At 39.4% G+C, this 23,616-nt stretch overlaps 1 protein-coding gene across 2 annotated transcripts in view; it reads right to left on the bottom strand.

The window, feature by feature from the left end:
• Positions 1-22,846, bottom strand: part of tnfrsf14.L (TNF receptor superfamily member 14 L homeolog) — a 34,445-nt gene extending 11,599 nt beyond the window's left edge. Inside the window, exons 1-5 of one of the 2 annotated variants that reach the window (XM_018225995.2) lie at positions 22,666-22,844; positions 18,673-18,775; positions 11,589-11,714; positions 3,553-3,699; positions 1,052-1,142 (exon numbers count right to left, since the gene is read on the bottom strand). In XM_018225995.2, coding sequence (XP_018081484.1) covers positions 1,052-1,142; positions 3,553-3,699; positions 11,589-11,714; positions 18,673-18,775; positions 22,666-22,695 — 497 coding nt within the window. In that variant the 5' untranslated portion in view covers positions 22,696-22,844. Of the gene's footprint in view, positions 1-1,051; positions 1,143-3,552; positions 3,700-11,588; positions 11,715-18,672; positions 18,776-22,665 lie in introns of both variants that reach the window. The other variant, XM_018225996.2, reaches the window with a different exon arrangement.
• Positions 22,847-23,616: the final 770 nt, after the last annotated feature.

The following is a 23,616-nucleotide window of genomic DNA, read 5'->3' on the forward strand; positions in this document are numbered from 1 at the left end:
ATATTTTAAGGCTGAAGTCCTGAACAGACCTCAGTGCCATCAGATTTCATTAAGTGCTTTTTTTGGGCACATCTTTTTTGGTGGGATCCAAGTATGCATCTGAAAATACCACCTTATGGAAACACTGACTTGAGCGGTACAGAAGAGCAGATGCTCTTAACTGTCTCCGTGTCCACCACAGTTTAATCCCCCATTTTTTTTTATTTTCAATTATTGATGTAGGTAGGCAACAAAAAAATTCATAACGTTAAAAGGTCCCATTTAGAAGCTAACTGCATTGATTAGAATTTAGTGTACCTCTTAAATAGTAGCCAAGTTTCTGCAGAACTGGTTTCCCTAGTTAATTTTTTAAAGATCTATCTTAAAGGGGTTGTTCACCTTTGAGATAACTTTTAGTATGATGTATAGAGTAATATTCTGAGACAATTTGCAATTTGTTTTAATTTTTTATTATTGAATGTTTTTGATTTATTTAGTTTTTTATTCAGCAGCTCTTCAATTTGCATATTAACCAATCTGGTAACTAGGGTCAAAATTACCCTAGCAACCATGCATTGATTTGAAAAGAGACTGGAATATGAATAGGAGATGGCCTGAATAAATGGATCAGTAATAAAAAGTAACAAAAAGACATTTGTAGCCGTACAAAGCATTTGATTTTCAGAAGGGAGTCAGCGACGCCCATTTAAAAGCTGCAAAGAGCCAGAAGAAAAAGGCAAATAACTATAAATATTAAATAATTAAAACCAATTAAAAAGTTGCTTAGAATTGGCCGTTCTAGAACATATTAAAAGTTACCTTAAAGGTGAACCACCCCATTTAAATGCGCACATTAGAATGCATTCCATCCAAATTAAATCAAATTCTCAGACACCCTTATAATTCAGATTACCAAATTTTCACCAGAAAAATGTTTTGTAATAGAATTTTATCTTGCATAATGGGATTTTGTTTTGTCTAATCACCGTTTTGGGGTAAAACCCTATATTTAGATATTCCAAAATATAACTGTTCAAGGCACAGGAGTTAAGGAAATAATAATTCATCATACTCAGTCCATTTATGGCAAGTACTTGACATAATTTCGTTACTGAAGGTTCCTTCTTGGCATGGTTCACACACTGTATCTGAATACAATGTTCCTGTTAAAAGAAATTAAAAATGAAGAAAACCCAAGCAAACAGTATTAATCCAACACCTTAGGGTAGGGGCACACAGGGCGATTCAGGGAGATTTAGTTGCCTGGCGACTAATTGCCTCGTCTTTGTAGCAACCAATCTCCCCGAACTCATTCCCTCTGTCTTCTGCCGGCTATAATGAAATTCGCAGAGGGAAGGCGTTCGGGGAGATTGGTTGCCGCAAAGACGAGGCGAATAGTCGCCAGGTGACTAAATCTCTCTGAATCGCCCAGTGTGCCCCTACCCTAATAATATTTTAAATAGACACTTATATTACAATAAGTATTTGAGGTAAATATGTATCATCTGTGCACTGTGATTTTGGCCCATTAATCCAAACAGATTTACTCCAGGAGGTTCAGATTAGCCAGATAAGGCTTGTGTACCTCTGTTTTCAAATAGTGCTATTGATTCTCAAAGGATGGAGTTCAGGGCTTTGATTGGGCCATTGTGTTACATTCACCTTTTTGTTCTCCAACAAAAAGGTACTTCAATATTACTTTTGTCCATGCTTCTGTTTTTTAATGCAGCCAGAGAACAAGAAAAAGGCTCCTCTGCAGCATTTTCCTGATTTTTTTACCATGCATTCTTCTGTCTGTGATCGCTGCTGATGATAGCAACCTCATAGTATAAAGCTACCACCACCACCATATTTTACTCTTCATATGAGCTCTGGATAATGTGAGGGTTTGTCAAAAAGCATGAGTGACTGACCCAGTTTTGATGTGGGAACAGGGAACACAGGTTCAAGACAATATATGGTTCAAATCTAGCACAAGAACCTTGTAAGGGGTTTAATGTGAAGGATCGATTGGAAGAAAAGTTTGATCTTCATGAAGAGTGCCCACTAAATATGAAAGGGTAAGAATAGTGTTGATATTTTTGAGTGATTGTTTAAATGATTGCAAGCTAAGCTCCTTGTTGAAACAATTTGGAACAAGTCAGTGATGTTAGTGAGATTTGCTGACATCCAAAATTTGTTTGTAAGGTTCCCGAGGCTAAAAGTGCCCATGGCCAGCCTGGTATTGCTTTTTGGATTAGTGGCCTTGAGCTATGGCAAGCTCCTTGTGAAAGAGTAAGCACTGTGCCAGGGTAATAGGGAAGCAATGGCATATTATTGATGAGCTCATCCAGTGAGTTCTGGGTAGACATGTTATTCTAACCAAGTAACTGCTGCCCTGGTGCTGCCAGCAATATCGAGCAGTAGGCAGGTGTGAGAAACAAAAGTCACCCTGAAAAAACTTTTTATGGGTCCTTGGCCTTGAGGCCTGGTCTGAGGCAGTGGTCCTAAGTGTGTAGGCAGGACAATTGTAGTCTTGTCCAAAAAGAAGGATAGTTGAGCAATACAGTGGTGCCAAGGAAGTGTGCAGGTAGAGGAACTGAAGGTAAATTCAAATCGTTACAGAGAATTTTTGAACGGAAGGCAACGCCAACCCAGAGGCATCAAACGGAATAGTGTAGTCAGGCAGGCCGGAGTCGTTACAGGCAGAGTTCAAGCAAGGTCAGACGGGCATTAGGCGGTAACAGCAGAGTTTGGAATAGTCAGGCAGGCAAGGGTCAATACCAGGATCAATACACGAAGAATAAACACCCAGGAACTAATCAAATAGACCTAACAACGGGCAATGAGTTTGTGCTTAAAGCCCCTTTAAATATTTGAATCTCGCGCCAAAACACGATGACGCAAAAACCCAGAAGTGCGCGCCATAGGAGAACCGGCAATGGAAGGCAAAGGAAACACGAGCATTCGTACCTAGTACTTGATCCAAACTAAGATATAATTAATCCTTATTGGAAGCAAAACCAGCCTATTGGGTTTAATTAATGTTTACATGACTTTCTAGTTGACTTAAGGTATGAAGATCCAAATTATAGAAATATCTGCAAAACCCCAGATCCTGAGCATTCTCGATAACAGGTCCCATACTTGTATTACTTTTGGTATTTAAATGATGTTTATTTCTGTTTCTTAGATATGCTTTCTAAGAAACCATTGGCTATAAAAGTTAAGCCATATAAGGGAAAACAATTTGCTGAGATAAACCATAAGGGCAAAGACCTATGAGAAATTTTCAGACGATTACAGGATAACCACAAGGAATGTGTTATATATGCTGCAATTCATATGAATGTGAACGGACACCATCCCATTAAAAAAAAAACTAAATTTTTGACTGATTTGCTTCGTCTCTGCAATAAAATCCAGCTAGCCCAATTTTAAAAATTGAGTGCAGAAAAATTTAATTTTTGCCATGTTTAATCCTCATGCAGGGTTACTCCCCTATAATTTCAGTGTCAGTGTATTGCAAGCATTTTAGATAAATAAAATGCACACCTGTATTTTTTAGCCTGGGTATTACACATTTCAACTTACCATGTTCTTTTACTCTTCTACCTGGCTGGCATTCTTTAAATGGTTGACATAAATCACAGTCTTTTGTGTTACAAAAATATCCTTCTTTGCATTTGCATTTGGTATTACTTTGATAGGTGCACTCCTGCTCTACAGTGAGACCAGATCCTAAAGAGTAAGAGAAAAGCACACAATGTTTTATTTAATTGCTTTAAAAAACATCAAAAACTGGTGTTTACATTTGTGCCAAAAAAACTATTTAGTTAAGCAGAGGCATAGTGGGGGAAAATTACTCACATTGTAAGGGGTTAAACCCGGATTACCTGAGCATGAAAGGGTAAAATTCAGGCTACTTGAGCATAATGCCCAACTCCTTCCAGGAAAATAGCCCATATCCAGGATTCACACAAAAGAAATATTTATTGGTAAATTCTTGCAACATCCATTCAGACTTTCGTACATCTCAGGGCATTTTCACATTGGCACATCACATCACTGTTCAATATCAGTCACTCCATTCCTTACTGAGCAGACATTCTCCAATACGGTACCCCGCTTACAGTGTCACAGGATCATCCCTTTCCAGGGTCACTCACCTCCCGGTCCTGGCAGCCTGGGGTATGCGATACGCCCCCCAGTCCTGCTCCGGGTAGGAATTTCCTAGCCCCTCCTTCAGGATATCCGTACCTCACTGTCACTGCTGCCCTCACTGGCAAAGCCTTGGCTCCTAAGCCTCTATCTCCTCGTCAGGGTCTTGGCTACCCATTCTAACTAACACCTAGCTGACTGTAGTACATAGTACTTACACTTGTAGCCCTATCACTATCTACTTCCAGACTGTGTTCACCAACCAACAACCCTTGGGTGTGTTTTCCCTTTAAATACCATTTCTGTCCCAATCACTACTGTGACATTTTCTCTGCATATGCCATTCCTAAGCCTATACATATACATGTGCCTTCCCTTTACTAATCACATGAAACCTCTTTCAACCCAAATGTTTGACACCGTTTGACGACTTTTTACACATTACATCTTAAAGTTACATACACTTGCAATCATTTAACATTCTTCGATCATTCATCATTTTGCACAATTCACACAAACATTTAGCTTACAACACCCAATCACCCTCTTACAACATTATCATATCATTATCATAGCATAACATTTTGTCAGATTTATCAGAGAACTGGGGGATCCACAATCTTATTTCATGTTCTGAATCCTGACTCTCAGGAACATTTTCATGGAAATAATTTTATCAAAACAAGAAGATGCGTCAATTCTCTTGAACATCTTTGAATGCACTGAGCAGTTGAAAACATTCCTTTCCAGTGGGCGTCCGTACTCAGTACAATTACCCAAGGGTGATGGTACACATGACGCACTGCTTCAACTTTCCATAGTTGCTCAAAGTTGCCTCAAGAGGAAACTTCAGGCTACTTCGCAATGCATGTTTTCACACCAGCGATTTAAATTACTGCCAGTTGGAAGGAAACTAGGGATGTCTTGAGGGACCTTGGTAGAAAAGATTTACTGAAGAAGACAAAATATTCCGTATGTCATTGCCCCCACAATGCAGACGATTATTCTCTTGGCAGGAACAAAATATTCCAGTTATAAATCAGAAAGTTTTGTGGTACAGGTATGTGATCAGTTATCCGGAAACACACATTTTATCAAATTTTTTAAAAATTATTTCCTTTTTCTCTGTAATAATAAAACAGTAACTTGTACTTGATCCAAACTAAGATATCATTAATCCTTATTCGAAGCAAAAACCAGCCTATTAGGCTTATTTAATGTTTACATGATTTTCTAGTAGACATAAGGTGTGAATATCCAAATTACGAAAAGATCTGTTATCTGGAAAACCCCAGGTCCTGAGCATACTGGATAATAGTTCCCATACCCTTATTCATTTATACAAAATCATAATATAAAAAAAAAATATAAACAATTAGCAAATGGTCCCTTAATTTAAATATTTTTTTTTGCTCATTAGGAAGCTTTATTGAAACAAGTTTTGACTGACAAATTCAACCTGTTTTCAGAAGTACATTCATGGCCATTGATACATTTCATGCATTACCATTGCTCTAGGTTAATACGTAGAACTACCACCCCCTGGTCTTTGGTGTCCTTTTTTACCAATGGTCCCCCCACCGTAGACTTACATTCGTCTAAGAGGCATGGTTGTAATGAGTTAGGCTGCCCCTTTAACAATTAGGTTAGGCCGACTGATGGGCAGGAGCACTTGAATGTCCATATGGTTCTTCCACTGGTGCCAGATTTGGATGTATTTAGAGCACCTGTCCTCTTTTGTCCAGTATAATCCATTCTAGGGTTCCCAAGTCCTCCTAGGTCTTTCCAGTGTAGTGGAACAATCATGAACTCGTGCTTGAACATAGCACCTTTATACCGCCCATAAAGTACCGCCCTCCCCTTCCACCCCTTCTTAACTGTGGGTAGAATTTGTCCCAAAACAATGCGTTGTAACATAATCCTTCATAGGGGTAGGTCATGCCACTCCGTTGGCACAACTTAGGTGTTTGATTGTGTGTTGCCTTGCAGCCAAACAACCAAAATTACCACTTGTCACTTGTTGGTATGGCTGCAACCCTTAGGAGAAAGTGGTTATACCTGCTGTTGGCTAGAGTGTACACCTTGGTGCATGGAGCTGGCGGTTCCCTGGACCCATTGCTGTCAGTGTTATCTTTCACCCAAGGGATTGCCTTTGTAACTGCTGCTATTGTAACACCTGGAACCCCTCACTCAATGTGAGGAGCTTGTGGCTTGTTGCAAGTAGTCCCCTTACTTCTGTGGAGCCTCACAGCGTGTTGAGCTTTATATAGAATGAGGTTAAAGGTTCCCCTCTGAAACTGTGTTGGGAGTTAAAGTGAAACAGTACTTACATGCGGCCTGTAGCTTCCAGGACAGCGCTGCCCGGTTGAGCACGTATTTTTTCATGGGCAGGCTTCCCCTGCATCTAGCCACTAATTCTTGTGGCAGCGTGATAAAGTGAGTACCCATCTCCCTGCACCCGGAGCTTTGTCGATACAGCATAGTATATGGTCCTGTAGCTCTCTGCAGGAGTCTTCTAGTTTGCTTACCTGGGACTCTACTGCTGTTGTGCGCAGGGGCGATCCTGTCCCCTCCGCCGCCTGAGCCCCCTGCCCCTGAAATTCGCTCTTAAAGTACCAGGAGCAGTATTTTTGCTGCCCCTGGTACCTAGTGGGGCGCTGGGCCCGGTTTTCCATTCTTGACATTCTTCTTCCCCCATTTTTGACAAAGGGGCGTGCCTGAAACATTGCACTTCTGCTAAAAATTTTGCAAGGTTGTATCCTGCACCAGCAGTCTTGTGTGCCAGTGTGCTTCTTCTCTATGGGGCAAATTCACTAAGCGCCGAAGCACCGAACGCTAGCGTTAATTCGCTAGCGTTTGGCATTTTCGTTACTGCGCAAATTCACTAACGAACGCTGGCGTAGTTTCGCTAGTGTTACTTCGCACCCTTACGCCTGGCGAATTTCAGCTAGCTACGTAACTACGCAAATTCACTAACTTGCGCAGTGTACTGAACGCTACCTTTTACGCTAGACTTCCTTCGCCACCTCAGACCTGGCGAAGCGCAATAGAGTAGATAGGGATTGTTTCAAAAAAAGTCAAAAATTTTTCTAAGTCCCAAAAAACGCTGGCGTGTTTTCTACATTATGGGTGATAGGCTGAAAAAGATCGAAAAAATTTTTGGGGCTCCCCTCCTTCCCCCCTACATTTCCTGACTCATGGCAACTTACCTAAACAGTGGGCACATGTGTAGGGCAAAATATAATTTTTATTTAATGATTTGAAGGTTTTCTAGGCATTTGTAGTGCTGATACGTATTCCTCCATTGAAATTTGAATTTGGCGCCGTATGCAAATTAGCCTTCGCTAGCGTAACTTCGCTTTACATAGCGAATCAACGCTAGTGCAACTTCGCAACCTTACGCTACCCCTGAGCGCAACTTCGGATTTTAGTGAATTTGCGGAGCGCTGGCGAAACTACGCCTGGCGAAGTGCGGCGAAGTTGCGCCTGGCAAAACTATGAATGTTAGTGAATTTGCCCCATATGAGTATTTGGAGGCTGCTGTAACCTCTATCACTGGGCTTCTTTACGTTATCTACATATTATGGGTGTGCGAGAGCTCTTTGTATACCCAGTTTCCCCATTCTCTGCTGCTGTAGAGGAATCTGTCTGTTTTCGCAGATTGGGCCTTATCGCTGCCAATTTGCAAGGGCTCGTTGGCAAACTTTCCCAAGCGGGCCGCTGCCTCTGATGTCCGTTTATGTTCCGTATGTTGGCCAATTTGTTCTCTCAGTGGTAGCGCTTGCCAGGCAGGTTCCTCCAGCTCTGTGTTGAGGCAGTTATTGCGGGTTTGTCAGGATTATTTGCCAGGTTTGCCGCGGCGCTCCTGTATTTATGTGCACGAACATTGGTGGTCAGACCACGCCCCTTCCGGCCCCATAATTTTTATTTTATTGGCTAGGTTTTATATATATATATATATATATATATATATATATATATATATATATATATATATAAAAAACACACACACACTGAAAACATCAGTAATGTTAATTAATTGCACAAGTCACCAAGTCACTTTTGTAGAAGTTTTTTCTACCCACATTGTAGTACAGGTATGGGATCCGTTTTCAGGAAACCCATTATCCAGAAAGCACCGAATTATGAAAAAGGCTGTCTCCCATAGACTCCATTTTATCCAAATAATCCAAATTTGTAAAAATAATTTCCTTTTTCTCTGTAATAATAAAACAATAGCTTGTACTTGATCCCAGCTAAGATATAATTAATCCTTATTGGAGGCAAACCCAGCCTATTTGATTTATTTAATGTTTACATGATTTTCTAGTAGACTTTAGGTATGAAGATCCAAATTACAGAAAGATCCATTATCCGGAAAGCCCCAGGTCCCCCGCTTGGATAACAGGTCCCATACCTGTAATGTTCTCTTGTAAGAATCACTATTGCGAAAGCCACTTTTCACTTGGTTTGAATTTTAGTTGAAGTATAAATTATATAAAAGGTGGATATTCGCAGATAGTTGGCACACTATTTCACCTTAACAACCACCTTAACAACCATAAGGGTAAAGAGAAATAATCTTTACAGTAACTGTGAGATTTTACAAGTAACTTGAATATTGGTACATGCCTATATTTAACTATAAATGGGTTACAGTGGATTTCTTTTACTATATCTTGTATTACTATGTCACCTCAAAGGTTGCACTTTATAGCATCTTGTTTTTCACATGTTCTTAAGTACAATTACAGCCTAGATAAATACACCCACCCATATTGCACACATAATACTGTATGTATAGGCAAAATAAATAATCAAGAACAAGAATGCAATCAAATCTTTAAAATTAAAAAACATTAAATATTTGTGTACAGTGTTATTACGTTTATTAGGAACAAACAAGCAAACAACATCAATGTTGAACTATAAATTCAATACAATTTCTAATAAAAATGCAATAAAAAAAAAATAATCATGTAGTGTGAACAACATTCATACAAGTCACACTGTCATATCCCATTTTCAGGTACTTTACATTGCCTACTACATTCCCACTACCACTTTCATCATGATTTTGTTGCCCCACATGGTAGCTCAATGAGTAAAGCAAGCTGTGTTCCTGCCAGCTAAAGTTCTTGGCCACTTCTGATTTAAAGGAAAACTATACCCCCAAAATGAACACGTAAGCAACAGATAGTTCATATCATATTAAGTGGCATATTAAAGAATCTTACCAATCTGGAATATATATTTAAGTAAATCTTGCCCTTTTACATCTCTTGCCTTGAGCCACCATTTCGTGATGGTCTGTGTGCTGTCTCAGAGATCACCTGACCAGAAATACTTCAACTCTAACTGTAACAGGAAGAAGTGTGGAAGCAAAAGACACAGCTCTGTCTGTTAATTGGCTCATGTGACCTAACATGTATGGTTTGTTGGTATGTTTGTGAGTACAGTGAATCCTACGATCCCAGGGGGCGGCCCTTATTTTTTAAATTGGCAATTTTCTATTTATGATTACCCAATGGCACATACAACTAGAAAAGTATATTATTATGAAAATGGTTTATTTACATGAAGCAGGATTTTACATATGAGCTGTTTTATGCAATATCTTTTTATAGAGACCTACATTGTTTGGGGGGTATAGTTTTCCTTTAAAGCAACTGTTAGAAACGAGAAGTGAGGAATAAAAAAAAATAGGGAGGCTCACTAGCTTTAAAGTTGTATCTTCCCTTAGGTTTCATATAGGGGCAGATTTATCAAAGGTCGAGTTGAATTTTCAAATGAAAAAAAAAAAATCGAATTTCAAGCTATTTTTTGTGTACTTTGACTAGGGAATAATCCAAATTCGATTCAAATTTGAAATTCGAATATCGAAATTTATCATGTACTGTCTCTAAAAATGCGGATCGAATGCGATATTCCTTCGATTCACACTATTCGAATTCGGCCGAATACGGACCTATTCGACCAAAAAAAACTTCGACTTAATTTAGGTTGGTCTTTTTAAATTCGGATTTCGACGTTTTTTCAATTCGAAATTCGACCCTTGATAAATATGCCCCTAAAAATCCGTCCAAAGAATTGGGTCTAATATAGTGGGCTCCTTGCAATACTTTAATGAAGCTCTGCTTTACAACTTTTCAGAATTTTCTTTGTGCTGGGTTTGTATTTTCCTGTGTAGTAGGAAATGTGGCTTGAACACTTTATATAGCTAGAGCTCCATAGTCAACTACTTCCCAGGTGCTTTAAAGGAATCGTTCAGTGTAAAAATAAAAACTGGGTAAATAGATAGGCTGTGCAAAATAAAAAATGTTTCTAATATAGTTAGCCAAAAATGTAATGTATAAAGGCTGGAGTGACTGGATGTCTAACAGAACAGAACTTCCTGCTTTTTAGTTAGTCAACGACTTGATGGGGGGCCACATGGGACATAACTGTTCAGTGAGTTTGCATCGATCCTTAGCATGCAGCTCAGATTCAAAAGCAACAGTTATGACCCGTATGGTATGGTCCCACCTCTAGTCTCTGATTGGTTACTGCCTGGTAACCAATCAGTGGAAACCAAGGGAGCTGCAAAGCAGGAATTTGTGTTCTGGCTATTATTTTAGACATCCAGTCCTCCAGCCCTTAATACATTACATTTTTGGCTAATTAACTATATTAGAAACATTTTTTTTTATTTTGCACAAGCCTATTTACACAGTTTTTATTTTCACACTGAACTATTCCTTTACATTTCCTCTTAATTGAAAACCTTAAAAATCAAGTCTTATCAAAAGAAAAAAAAACATATATTTCTATTAAGTAAAACTGAAAAAAACATGGAATGCCATAAGTTGATAGTATAACTAATACAAAATAAACATACTTAAAAAGAAATTCATAATTGTATCTATAATTTAACATCAAGTCTGTAGGAAACAATGTATGTATTTTCACTGGAGCTATCTTGTCATCACAAAGCAGAGCTATCAGGATATCATATAAAAGTAACTAAAAAAACTATTGCATCACTTTCTAAGTCATAATATTAAGACACAGTCAATTTTACCTTCTCCTTGGGGCTGCACAAATATGGTGCAAAATCCAGGAAACTGTAAAATCCATAAACAAAAGAAAAATGCAGTTTGTCTGTACAGGGCAGCAAGAAAATTCATAAATTCCAGGAAAATGAAAAATCAAGGTTCAACTGCATCTTTTGTAAACAATATATTGTTTTGTGCTATTCTGTTTAGAATACATGAGAGGATTTTGTCCTACAGTACAAAGTATTTCAGATGCTATAATGGTGGGAAATATTTTAATAATGAAGAATGATCTACAATAAATCTAATAACGTCAAACCAACTGACTGCAAAATTAAAATGACAGACTGTTTTGAAGATCTACAGCGAGTACTCTATATTATTTTTCCAAAGACAATCTATTTTAATTTTTTGTAGTAGAGAAAAAGATCTTACCTGAATCACATACTCTACATCTGAGACACTTAGAAACAGCATTAATGTGATCCATATAAGTTCCACCCACACATGGTACACACACTGTGTTTCCAGAGATTGTACAGTCTTTGCTTACCACCTTTCCTAAAAGAAACAGGTATAAAAACATGGTTTAAAAGTGTGTAGTAGTGAGTACACATTTCTTGTTTTGCTACAATTAATACAGGAGCAGTGGCTCCAGCTTAATTTCCCCCAACTCCAGTCAAGCAAACCCTGTGTTGGCCAATAAAAAGGTAACCGTTATATATTTGGAAAGCAAGTTGCAGGTAAAACTTAGTCTCTATGAAAAGATATATAATGAAATAGTAGAATTCTTAATGAATCAGATGAAAGTCAGTGTAGGAGTGGTCAGACTAGGGATGACTTTGCCATAGTTGCTCAGCTCTAATATATTACAAAATTAGGACAAACAACCTGTTTTTGTTTAGCAGGGGCATTTTTAGTAACATTTACTCACAAAACGTCCTAGGGGGTTATTTATCAAAGGTCAAATGTTAAGAGTTTTTTATACCTTGATTAAACTCACAACTCTAATGGTATCTTATTTCAGAAAAAACTCAAATGGAAAAAACTTGATCTGCAAGTTTGAGTTTCATAATCCCAAAAACTTGAATGGATTGCATTTTAGGCAGGAAAAAAACCTTGAATTATTTGAGTATTCGGACAAAACCCTCTATTAACATCTTCAAATGGTTCAAGGGGCCTCTGCCATTGACTTCTACACGTTTTTGACAGGTTTTCAGAATCTAGCTATTTCCAGAATCGAGGTATAATAAATATTAAAGGAACAACAACTCGAACCTTAATAAATCTGCCCTTAACGTCCTTAAAAATAAACCTTTAATAAAAGAATGTAAACTTGCTCAGGGTGTTCTTCTAAGCACTTTGCAATTCACAGGTATTAAATGGTCTATAAACTTCTAATAAAATATGTAGTGAAAATTACACCAATTGACTATATATTAATATACTAATAATATACTAATACTAATAATATGTTCAAAGAGAATATGTTCAGAGAACTGTTCTGATATTGCTTTGCTTATGAAAGAGATCAGAAAGCTTAGATGACCGTTCTCATGTCTTTCCTGAGAAGAGCAAAATTATAATAGATCTCTTTATTTCTGCTGAACTATACTGCTGGGTATGAGAAGTTTATAAACAACTTAATGGCTCTAAAATTAAACAAAATAATTATGTCAATTGCAAAAGTGCTTAGAAGAGTACCCTGAGCATTAATTTTTTTTAAGATTTATTCATCACTTTATACGTTAATATACTGTATGTAAATAGTCTTGTATTTGTCTCTATAAATATAAAGTATGAATTGTACCTGAACATGGAGAAACTGTATATTGGTCCGATTTATGTGAAGTTATAACCTGCTATGGATTGGAGCCTAGACTCATACGTTGGGTTCAGTTATAATAAGCACCACCCCAAGTCAGAGTCCTGGTGGCTGTTATGTTTTCACCAGTCATACAATTAAAGAGGAGTCCTAGACAGGACTGCCCCCATCGCCCCTGCTTTTCAGGTATTGTGCAGTTCACAATTTGGCTAAGAGACGATAGGAAATTTGTGGGGCTTCACTTGGGGTATTTGGTTGAGAAATTTAAATTTTATAGGTTTATCTAGCAGATTCAGAGGATTTTCCATAAACAAGTTAAAGGGGATCTGTCGCCCAAAGAAATAATCCCAAATCATGGCAAATTATTTTTTATTGTGATTGTCAAGCAAAAGAAATATTAATTACACTATATAAATTATTTAAATCTTGTTTCCTTCCTTCTTGGAATTCACAATCACATTAAGCAGGTGGGTGCCATTTTCAAAAAACTTTTATTAAGGAAAGTTATGCATCATGGCAATATCTTGTTTATGCACCAGAGTATGCACCAGACTGGGGGATCTGATGTCGATACACAAACTTCTGAATTAGACTTTGAGGAGTGAAGCACAAAATGAAAAGTGAAAGTAACTGCCTGCCCCACCTCTATGTCTGAGAGGTGTGGCAGGCAATATATGATTGACAGCTGAGATTTTTAAATTTCTATATAACACGTATGGATGTTTTAATAGAAAAAAAAGATGCTTTAATTTGAAAAGGACTTTTATTATACAGCTTTTTTTGTCTGGGTGACAGGTCCCCTTTAATAATAACTCCTGCAGGGTACAAATACATTAGGACCTTTCCCAGACCAGGCCAACAAACGTACACTTCCAGAATGGTTATCTTAACTTCTAATGGCCTTAAAGGCAATTACTAACCAACCAAATAAAATTAAGCAACAATTGTGTGGAGATGTACCAGAACTGGACAACAAAATACCCTCTGGGTGACAGGTCCCCTTTAATAATAACTCCTGCAGGGTACAAATACATTAGGACCTTTCCCAGACCAGGCCAACAAACGTACACTTCCAGAATGGTTATCTTAACTTCTAATGGCCTTAAAGGCAATTACTAACCAACCAAATAAAATTAAGCAACAATTGTGTGGAGATGTACCAGAACTGGACAACAAAATACCCTCTGGGTGACAGGTCCCCTTTAATAATAATTCCTGCAGGGTACAAATACATTAGGACCTTTCCCAGACCAGGCCAGCAAACGTACACTTCCAGAATGGTTATCTTAACTTCTAATGGCCTTAAAGGCAATTACTAACCAACCAAATAAAATTAAGCAACAATTGTGTGGAGATGTACCAGAACTGGACAACAAAATACCCTCTGGAAACTTATTAACTGGTCAATATGGTTTTGACAGTGGGAGGAAACCCACAGAGACACAGGGAAATTCCACATAGATAGTAATTTGTTCAAAATCAATCCTGCAACCTGACCATTGACCGGCAGCAATTCTAATTTCTATTTCACTGAGCCATATTAACTAATAACATAATTTTCATAGAAGTTTTACTTGTAAGCTTGTGTGAGTACAGAGATCCTAATACATGGCAATACCTCATTTGTAAGGAATAGAACAGAGCTTTATAAATAAACCATTTATTTTACACGAATATGTACACATTTGTTACTATAAAATATTCCAAACACTTATAATAAATATTCCCCTTAAGGTGGCCATACATAGGCAGATTTAAGATGCTGGAAGAAAGCAAAAACAGCGGGGGATCCAGCAAAAGTATAAAAAATGTAAATTTTATTTAGTATGCATATAAGAACAAGTTACAGCAGCAGTGAACCCTGGCTGCCCGCTTAACGCGTTTCGTGGCGTCCTGACACTTCATCAGAAACTGTCGGCAGCCAACCTTCAACTTCCTTAAAAGCATGCATATAGACACACCCACAATGATCATTAACCCCATATTATTTAAATATGTTAAAAAACCTGTTTACCCGAAAATCTAAGGGAATAACTATAAAGTGTATCATTATACAGACAACACGCACACCCCCAAAGAGCAACAAAATAATCAATATGAACTGTAACTTAGTGTGCGAAAATGTTATTAGTAAAATGTAAATGGCAATGTGTCAAAATCCATAAACAATGTTACCAATTGCCTAACCACTTGCATGCATATTGTTCAAACGTGGAAAGAATTATGGCCCACAACAAAAGTGTATTAACCCATTCCGTAAGGCCATACCTCAAAGGACATATATAAATCCCCAATAGCCAACTCTATTTCACCCATAAAAAGATAATCAAGGAGTCTATACCACATTTAGAAACACCCCCTATATCTTCAGTAAAAACATGATAATTGCCATTCCCTGATCATGCCACAATAAGCTTCAGTGGTTTTCAACTGATGAATCCAGAACGCCTCCCTAACCAACAGCCTCCTATCTAAATCACCCCCCCCCACATCAAAATGAGGCTCATCTATGATCTGAAATTGAATATCAATAACTCCTCCATGTTTATCTAAGATGGGCTTAGCTACCGTGGATTTATAGTCATTCCTACCCACCTACCGTCTAAATATGTTCAAGAATACGTGTTCCTGCCTTTCTCAATGTTTTTCCTACGTACTGGGACCCACAAGTACATGTTATCAGGTAAACTACTCCCTTAGATATGCAGTTGAAATATTTCTTTATCGTGAAAACACTCCCTATATTGGTAGCTAAAAATTCTTTAGAAACTTTAAGAAATTGGCACGATTTACATCTCGTTCTACCGCACCTGTAGTTCCCTTTATATCTAAGCCAGTTTTAAGATTTTCCCTGGTCCCTGGAGCTGTATAAACTACGGGAGATCCACAATGTCACACTCCTATTTTTCTTATACACAAACGATGGCCGTGTATCCAAAACCTTCGCCAGAACTGGATCCTGGAGCAGCACCCCCCAATATCTCCTAACACTACGTTGTAATGACCATGTTTCTTTGCTATATGTAGTACAAAACCTAACCATGGTATTGGCCTGTTCTCAGTCTTAAGCTTCTTACGCCATTTAGAGCCGCATTCGGACAACAACCTATTTCTGTCCATAGCCACTGCCTTCTCATAGGCCGATCTCACCACACTCATCTCATAGCCCCTTGCAATAAACCGATCCCATAATGCCATAGCCTGGGAATGAAAATCATCCCATGAGGAGCAAATCCTCCTTAGACGTATAAACTGGCCAATCGGAATCCCTTTCAAGCAAGCCGCTGGGTGAGCACTCTCAGCATGTAGCAAGGTATTGCGGGTGATGGATTTTCTATACAGGTCCGTACATATCCTCCCCTCCCTAACCATCAACATTTTGTCCAAAAAAGGAATACATGTGTAATGCGTTTCCATAGTGAGTGCTAATCCCCCCACCTGACAGTTACAGTATCCGACAAATGCATCCAACAAGGGTTCGGCACCATCCCACACCCCTATACAGTCATCGATATAGTGGAAGAAACGAACCATTCTAGTTCTATATGGATTAGTATCATCAAAAATGTGGAGCCGCTCGAACCATCCCATATATAGATTGGCATATGTGGGGGCAAATGAAGCCCCCATTGCGGCCCCACACTTCTGAATATAGTAATGTCCACCAAACATGAAAAAATTTGATCCAAGTAAGAATTCAACCGACTGCAGCATAAATGCCGACTGTGCCTCTGTAAATCTACGTTCCAAATTCAACCAGAACCTAAGAGCCTCAATGCCCTTATTATGGTCGATCGAAGAATAAAGGGCTACTACATCCATTGAGAACCATCTGTATGTAGATTTCCATTCCATATCCTGGAATTTATTTATGCACATTGTAGTGTCTCTCAAGTATGTCGGCAGCTGTTCTACCAGAGGTCTCAGTAACTTGTCAACATAGGACGACAATCCATCCCCCAAAGACCCTATCCCTGCCACAACAGCGCGACCCTTAACCTCCATCAATGATTTATGTACTTTAGGAAGCACATGAAATATTGGCATTACTGGGGATTCACACTTCAACCCTTCCCATTCTCTTAATGACAAAATACCTCGATCATAGCCCTCCCACAACAGAGCTTCCAGTTTCCTTTTAAAGATCAAAGTGGGATCCTTATCAAGGGGGGTATATGTGGCATCATCCCTCAATTGGCGCATAACCTCTGTTACATACATTGTTGCATCCATAACCACCACTGATTCCCCTTTATTGGCCTGCTTTACCACTATATCTTTATCTTGACTCAAATTCATTAAGGCTTCCTGTTCGCCCCTGGTCATATTCCTCCATTTATATTGGTTATTTATATCTCCCATACTCTCAATGTCAGCTTGTACTAATTTATGAAACATATTAATTTGTGGACTCTTAGCTGCAATAGGGTAAAAATTTGACTTCTTCCTTATATCCGTACATATAATATTCAAATTAGACCCTGCCACATTTTCACTCTGTAGGTCCTGCAAATCATTTATTAAACATAAATCTCTAAAGTCACGTAGCTGAACCTCATTATCAATTTCCCCAGGGAGGTCACACAGTCGTAAATCATCTGCATTAACATCACTTTTGTCAAGAAAATCATCCTCCACTGAGAAAGAAAAATCTCCCTCAAGCTTACCCTTGTCCATATTTGCAAAATGTCGTTTCAGGGTTAAAGTCCTAATAAATTTATACAAATCACGGATAAGGGAGAAAGTATCAACGCTCCTGTCCGGAATGAAATTCAAGCCCTTTGATAGTATTGAAAGTTCACTATTAGATAAAGACTTAGATGATAAGTTTATGACATTGTCCTTGTTACAATCAATGTTCCATTGGGGAATACCCTCATTTGTATTTACCTGACCAGAGTCCGTAGCAACAGAAGCCAGTCCAGATCCTACCATGGCAGGGATCTCTTGCTCTTCCCTCCGCGCCAGGACTGATGGCCTGGATTTGGATCTACGCCCGCCTCGCCTCCGTTCTTTCCGTAGCTGCGGGTTCTTATGACTTCCTTCGGGGTAGGTAGATCTCTCGATTTAAGATGCTGATTCGGCTTATCTGCCAGTGTATGGGGAGTTCCGATGGGCCTCCCCAGTGATATCTGTGAAATTGGCCAGATATCGATCGGGCAGGTTTGTTTTTCCCTGCGATTGAGGATCTCGCAGGCTTATTGATGCAGTCCTTGTCCCGTCTGCTCTTATTCCCATTGTTGTAATCAGATTGTTTGGCATTAGGCAGAACGACTGGATTCACCCGATATTGCCCTGCCTTTGGTGGGCATATTGGGAAAACAAGCAGATCTTATAGTATATAGCCACCTTTACTCTATAACATCTACAACCCATTACCATAAAGAACTATGGGTAAAAAGTCATAGGGGGGAATTCACAAAAGTGGTGATATTGAGACAAAATAAAAGTGGAGATAAAAATGTTAGATTTCCTACCAAATTCACAAACTTCTAGCTCCACTTTTGTAAATTCCCCCCCATAGAGTATCAGAGTTCAGCTGTTTTGCCTTTTGCAAAATAAAAGTTCAGCCTTTTCAGCTCTTAGGCTGAGGGCACACAGAATATTGGCTTGGCTGCTCTCAGCCAGCACTTTTTTTGCAGGAACATCCGAAAAACACCTTCTGTACTCAATAAAATTGCAGCTTTCACCTACCGGGTGCACACATTGGACAGCATTCACCTTTAATTTCATATTCTCCTGGATTACAAATTAAGCCACGTACGAGGATTCTTCCGAAGACTGACCCCATATACAGCTGTAAAAGTACATTTAAATACACACTATTTAGCATTCATAGCATATAGTAAGGTTGGTTACAAAAAGATACAACTTCAAATTCACAAATTGCAAACTTTCTAAACATTTATATCTCCCATAGACTGTATTATGTTAAAATATTTTTATTCAATGTATTTATTTTTCGACAACATGACAAGGATGTCCCTACCTGGTAGCTTAGTGACTTGGGATATGAGCTGGTAGATCTTCTTATCTTGTGGGCTCTAAGGGGCCTATTTATCATGCTGTATAAAAAGTGGAGTGAAACACTGCCAGTGATGTTGTCCATAGCAACCAACCAGCAATTATATTTCAACAGTTAGAAAACAAAAGTAAAAATCTGATTGTTTGCTATGAGCAACATCACTCCATCTCTCCACTTTTTACACAGCATGATAAATAGACCTCTAAATGTAGAACATTTTTTCTGATTAAGCTTTACTTCTGCAATACACTTCAAGTACATTACTTTTTTGTATCAAAGGGAATGTTCACCTTCAGACAAAAGTCCAAAAGTGAACAGTGCATGAAATTTTAAAAATGTGCCTAGTGATATTGGTTTATGAAATGAAGCATTATTATGATATCTAGCTCTGCAGCACTTTGCCAGTCCTGAAAGAACCTCTGATTCTTCATACAACTTGGTTCCCTGTTTCTACCCCCTGCAAAGGGTCGAAAGACCTGAGGCACTATTGCCTATACGCTTTCTTTCCTTCCTTTTTATGTAAGTGATCCAATTGGCTGGCATGTTACAGACAGGCATGTCCAGTAGGACTGAATCACCAAACTGTCTTCCTGTGGGTAGGGTTGGTGATCCCAAAGCTGGTGACGGAATTGGTGATTTGTTCAGGACTGGCAAAGAGGAGCTACAGTGCTAGATATCTTGGTAATACTTGATTTTAAACAACCAGCATCAGTTAGAAAATGTTTTTAATGGGATGGACTGTTCATGGTCAGACATTTGTTCGAAAGTGAACATCCCCTTTAATACACTGCTGACTGTTTTATACATTGGAAATTTCTCCTCGTCCTTTTATATACATGAAGAATTTTGCCTCATTGTCTAACAAAATGTGATTACTATGGCTAAGCTGAAGCTTCAGAAACATACTGGCTCTAAAGTGGGCATGCCACTCACTCATAGATTTATACTACGGAGCAGATTTATCAAAGGTCTAATTTCGAAGTGAAATCTACTTAGAAATTCGACCATCGAATGGCTATACTTCGAATATCGAAGTCGAAGTTTTTTTTACCGAATTTGACCGTTTTGCGCTCAAAGTAAAATCGTTCGATCAAACGATTAATTCATTCGAATCGAACGATTGATTTTACTTTGACTACAAAAAACTTAGAAAAATGCATTAGAAGGTCTCCATAGGCTAACATGGCACTTCGGCAGGTTTAATTTGGCGAACTATTGAAGTCTAAGTTTTTTTTTAAAGAGACAGTACTTAGATTATCGAATATTCAAACTATTTTACTTCAAATCGAATTCGAAGTCGTAGTATCCAAAAAATGACTTTGAATTTCGAATTTTTTTTACTTCGAAAATTCCCTCGAATTCACTTCGAACCTTGATAAATCTGCCCCTAAGTATTTAAATTCACACTGCAATCACAATGGTTTACGACACCAGCTTGATGGAGTCCAAACTTTCCTGAAAACCTGCAACTTCACCACAATAGCAGCTATTTACTATGAACCTAGATGCAAATAGAAGTGAGCTTGTATGTGGGTTCTGGCTTCACTCTACACCACATAAAAAGGTGTGAATTAGGAGGTGGTGGGGGAGATGATGGCCAGCGGCAGATTAACGCCTAGGCTAGCCTAGGGGCCCATTAGCGGTAGGGGTCCCAAGGGCAGCTGGGAAGGCACAGAAGGCAGGCAGCGTGCCGCGTCTGCGTGTCAGTGTGACATGCGCCAACGCTCTGCTGCTGCCCGGCCGACTAGGAATTGGTACGCTGGCGTGGCACCAGCCGCTCCACACAGTGACGCATGCGCACACTGGTGACGTCACTGACCTGCGCCGTGCCTTAATATAGTTAAGCACGTCAGAGCGCTCTGGCACACACGACCAGGGCAGCCATCAGGGGGTGACAGTTGTAGGGGGCCCCGGCCACGCCACACTTACTTGATTAGCCGGGCCCCCCATCTTTCTGAGAGCTGCTGACTTCTGAGTGCTTAGCTAACTAAGGCTGCAGCCCTGCACGGTGCACCTAGGGGCTAGCACCTTCCTTCAATCCTGCCTAGGCCTAACTGTCTGTCTCACTCAGTACCAGCCAGCTAGCTAGAAAGCAGAGGGTGGAGGGGCCAGGGCCACCCGGCCAGGCCAGCCACTGCTAGCAGTAGCACTAGCAGCCAGGCTAGCCAGCACCACTGGCACTGGACCTGAAAACTTCAGGCTCAGAAAGGGGTTGGGCAGCAGGCAGCAGCAGTGCACAGGGGGCACCACCCGGCCGGGCCCAGGCCAGCAACAGCTGTAGTAGAGCCGGAGAAATAATTTTAGCTGTAGAGCCAGGGAAATAATTCTGTAGAGAAATAATTTCTGCACAGTGAATAATTTCTGCAGACAGTGAAATAATTTCTACAGTGAATAATTTCTGCAGACAGTGAAATAATTTCTGCACAGTGAATAATTTCTGCAGTGAAATAATTTCTGCACAGTTGGCCATGTTTTTAGTCATCTTACTTGTCTGGAATAAATGGAGTGCTCATTGGCCATTCCTACAGTGATTATACTGGAACAGCTAGGGTTAATATGGTAATTATCCATTTTTGTAGTAAATGTAGTATACTGTCAGATCTGCATATAATATTTTGATTATCCATTTAATACTGGCATGACAGAATTATTTTTTATTAATGAGTGTGGTATTTGGGGGTCTGGCTAAAAGGGGCGTGTTTTAAAAATATTCGGCGCACTCACATGTCCTTAATCCGCCACTGATGATGGCGTGCCTCCATCCGGAATATAGTTAGCACTAATGGATGCAAGCATCAATGTGTAGGTTTCTATACTACACTTTGGAGAGCACAGATCTGCAGCAATTTCTCTATGCAGGACGCAAAGCACAAAAAAGTAGTTCATGCCTATTTCATACCTCCCAACATTTTGAAAATAAAAAAAGAGGGACAAAAAAGTGTGGCCACACCCCCTAATTACCATGTTCATTTTACAAAATTTGGCGGGTTATGAAAGTTTGAACATATTTCTGTTTTTTTTTCCAGTTATTACAGTTTTGCTAATGATGGTGAATTGACCTTAATGCTGCGGGTCTAACTTCTCCCAAGGGACCCTGTTTGTTTCTTTTTCTGGCTGTTCAGTGCAGAGAAAAACAGGACTTTCCAGTACAAACGAGGGACTGCAGGTGGAGCTGTCGAAAGAGGGACTGTCCCTCTAAAAACAGGACAGTTGGGAGGTATGCTAATTTTGCCCTGCATTGTACTTATTTTTTCCAATATTTACCCCAATAGCTGTGCCCATTGCCCGCCCCCCCATGATTTCTGTGGTGTCTCCTTTATCATTGTCTGTCAGTTCTCTACCCCTCAAGCACTTGCTCTGTCTTTGGGTGCTCTCCGCTTCTTGCTAGTCTTTATCTCGAGTCGAGACACGATTTCATAGCGTCTCCGTGCTCTTTCGAAATTAGTTTCCATTCGGCACCTTTCCCAGTTCTAGCTCTGGTTTCTTCGGCGATCTCTGCCTTACTGAATTCCTGATCTTAGCGAATCTACGCACATTCTTGTAAACTGGTCCGTCCACCTAACTACAATCTGTTCACCCGTTCCCTTCTCCCTATTTCTGAGCGCCCTTGCCCTTGATACTGATCAAGTTGATCATAAACAAATTCTTAGGCGCCATCTTACCCAGAACAGTCCGTGTGTAATGACATTCATGTTTTTTTATTCGTCATCTTGCCCCAGCCAAACAGATGAACTTCAGTTGCGGCTTGAAGGAAGTTGCACGTCGATCTCCAGCCGAGGCCCAGCTCTACAAACAGCTATAGATCTTCCTCCATGTTAGTCGTCGCGTCGCACTTTAATAGTGAAAGTGAAAGCATTTGTCTTTTGTAAGTGACGCAGCAGCGCTGAATTACTAGCATGTTCTTTGAAGAAGTGAAAAATATTTTGCAAATTGCAGTAATAAATATTGATAAAAATGCAGTGCCGATTTCCCACCCGCAATATATAGAGTATGTACTTTTTTCCGTTACATCTTTCTTTCAATTCAATGGGAGTGGAGCTGGGGTGTGGTATGTCTACTGTGGAAACCATTAAACTTCCTACATTTTTGTGTAAATACATTTAAACAAGATATACGGCTTAAAGGGATCCTGTCATCGGAAAACATATTTTTTTCAAAAGGCATCAGTTAATAGTACTGCTCCAGCAGAATTCTGCACTGAAATCCATTTCTCAAAAGAGCAAACAGATTTTTTTGTATTCAATTTTAAAATCTGACATGGGGCTAGATATATTGTCAGTTTCCCAGCTGCTCCAAGTCATGCAATGCTTTCTGGCAGGCTGCTGTTTTTCCTTCTCAATGTAACTGAATGTGTCTCAGTGGGATATGGGTTTTTACTATTGAGTGCTGTTCTTAGATCTATCAGGCAGCTGTTATCTTGTGTTAGGGAGCTGCTATCTGGTTACCATCCCATTGTTCTTTTGTTTGGCTGCTGGGGGAAAAGGGAGGGGGTGATATCACTCCAACTTGCAGTACAGCAGTAAAGAGTGATTGAAGTTTATCAGAGGACAAGTCACATGACTTGGGGCAGCTGGGAAATTGACAATATGTCTAGCCCCATGTCTGTGCTCTTT

Source organism: Xenopus laevis, chromosome 7L (assembly GCF_017654675.1).
Source record: "Xenopus laevis strain J_2021 chromosome 7L, Xenopus_laevis_v10.1, whole genome shotgun sequence".
NCBI classification, from domain to species: Eukaryota; Metazoa; Chordata; class Amphibia; order Anura; family Pipidae; genus Xenopus; species Xenopus laevis.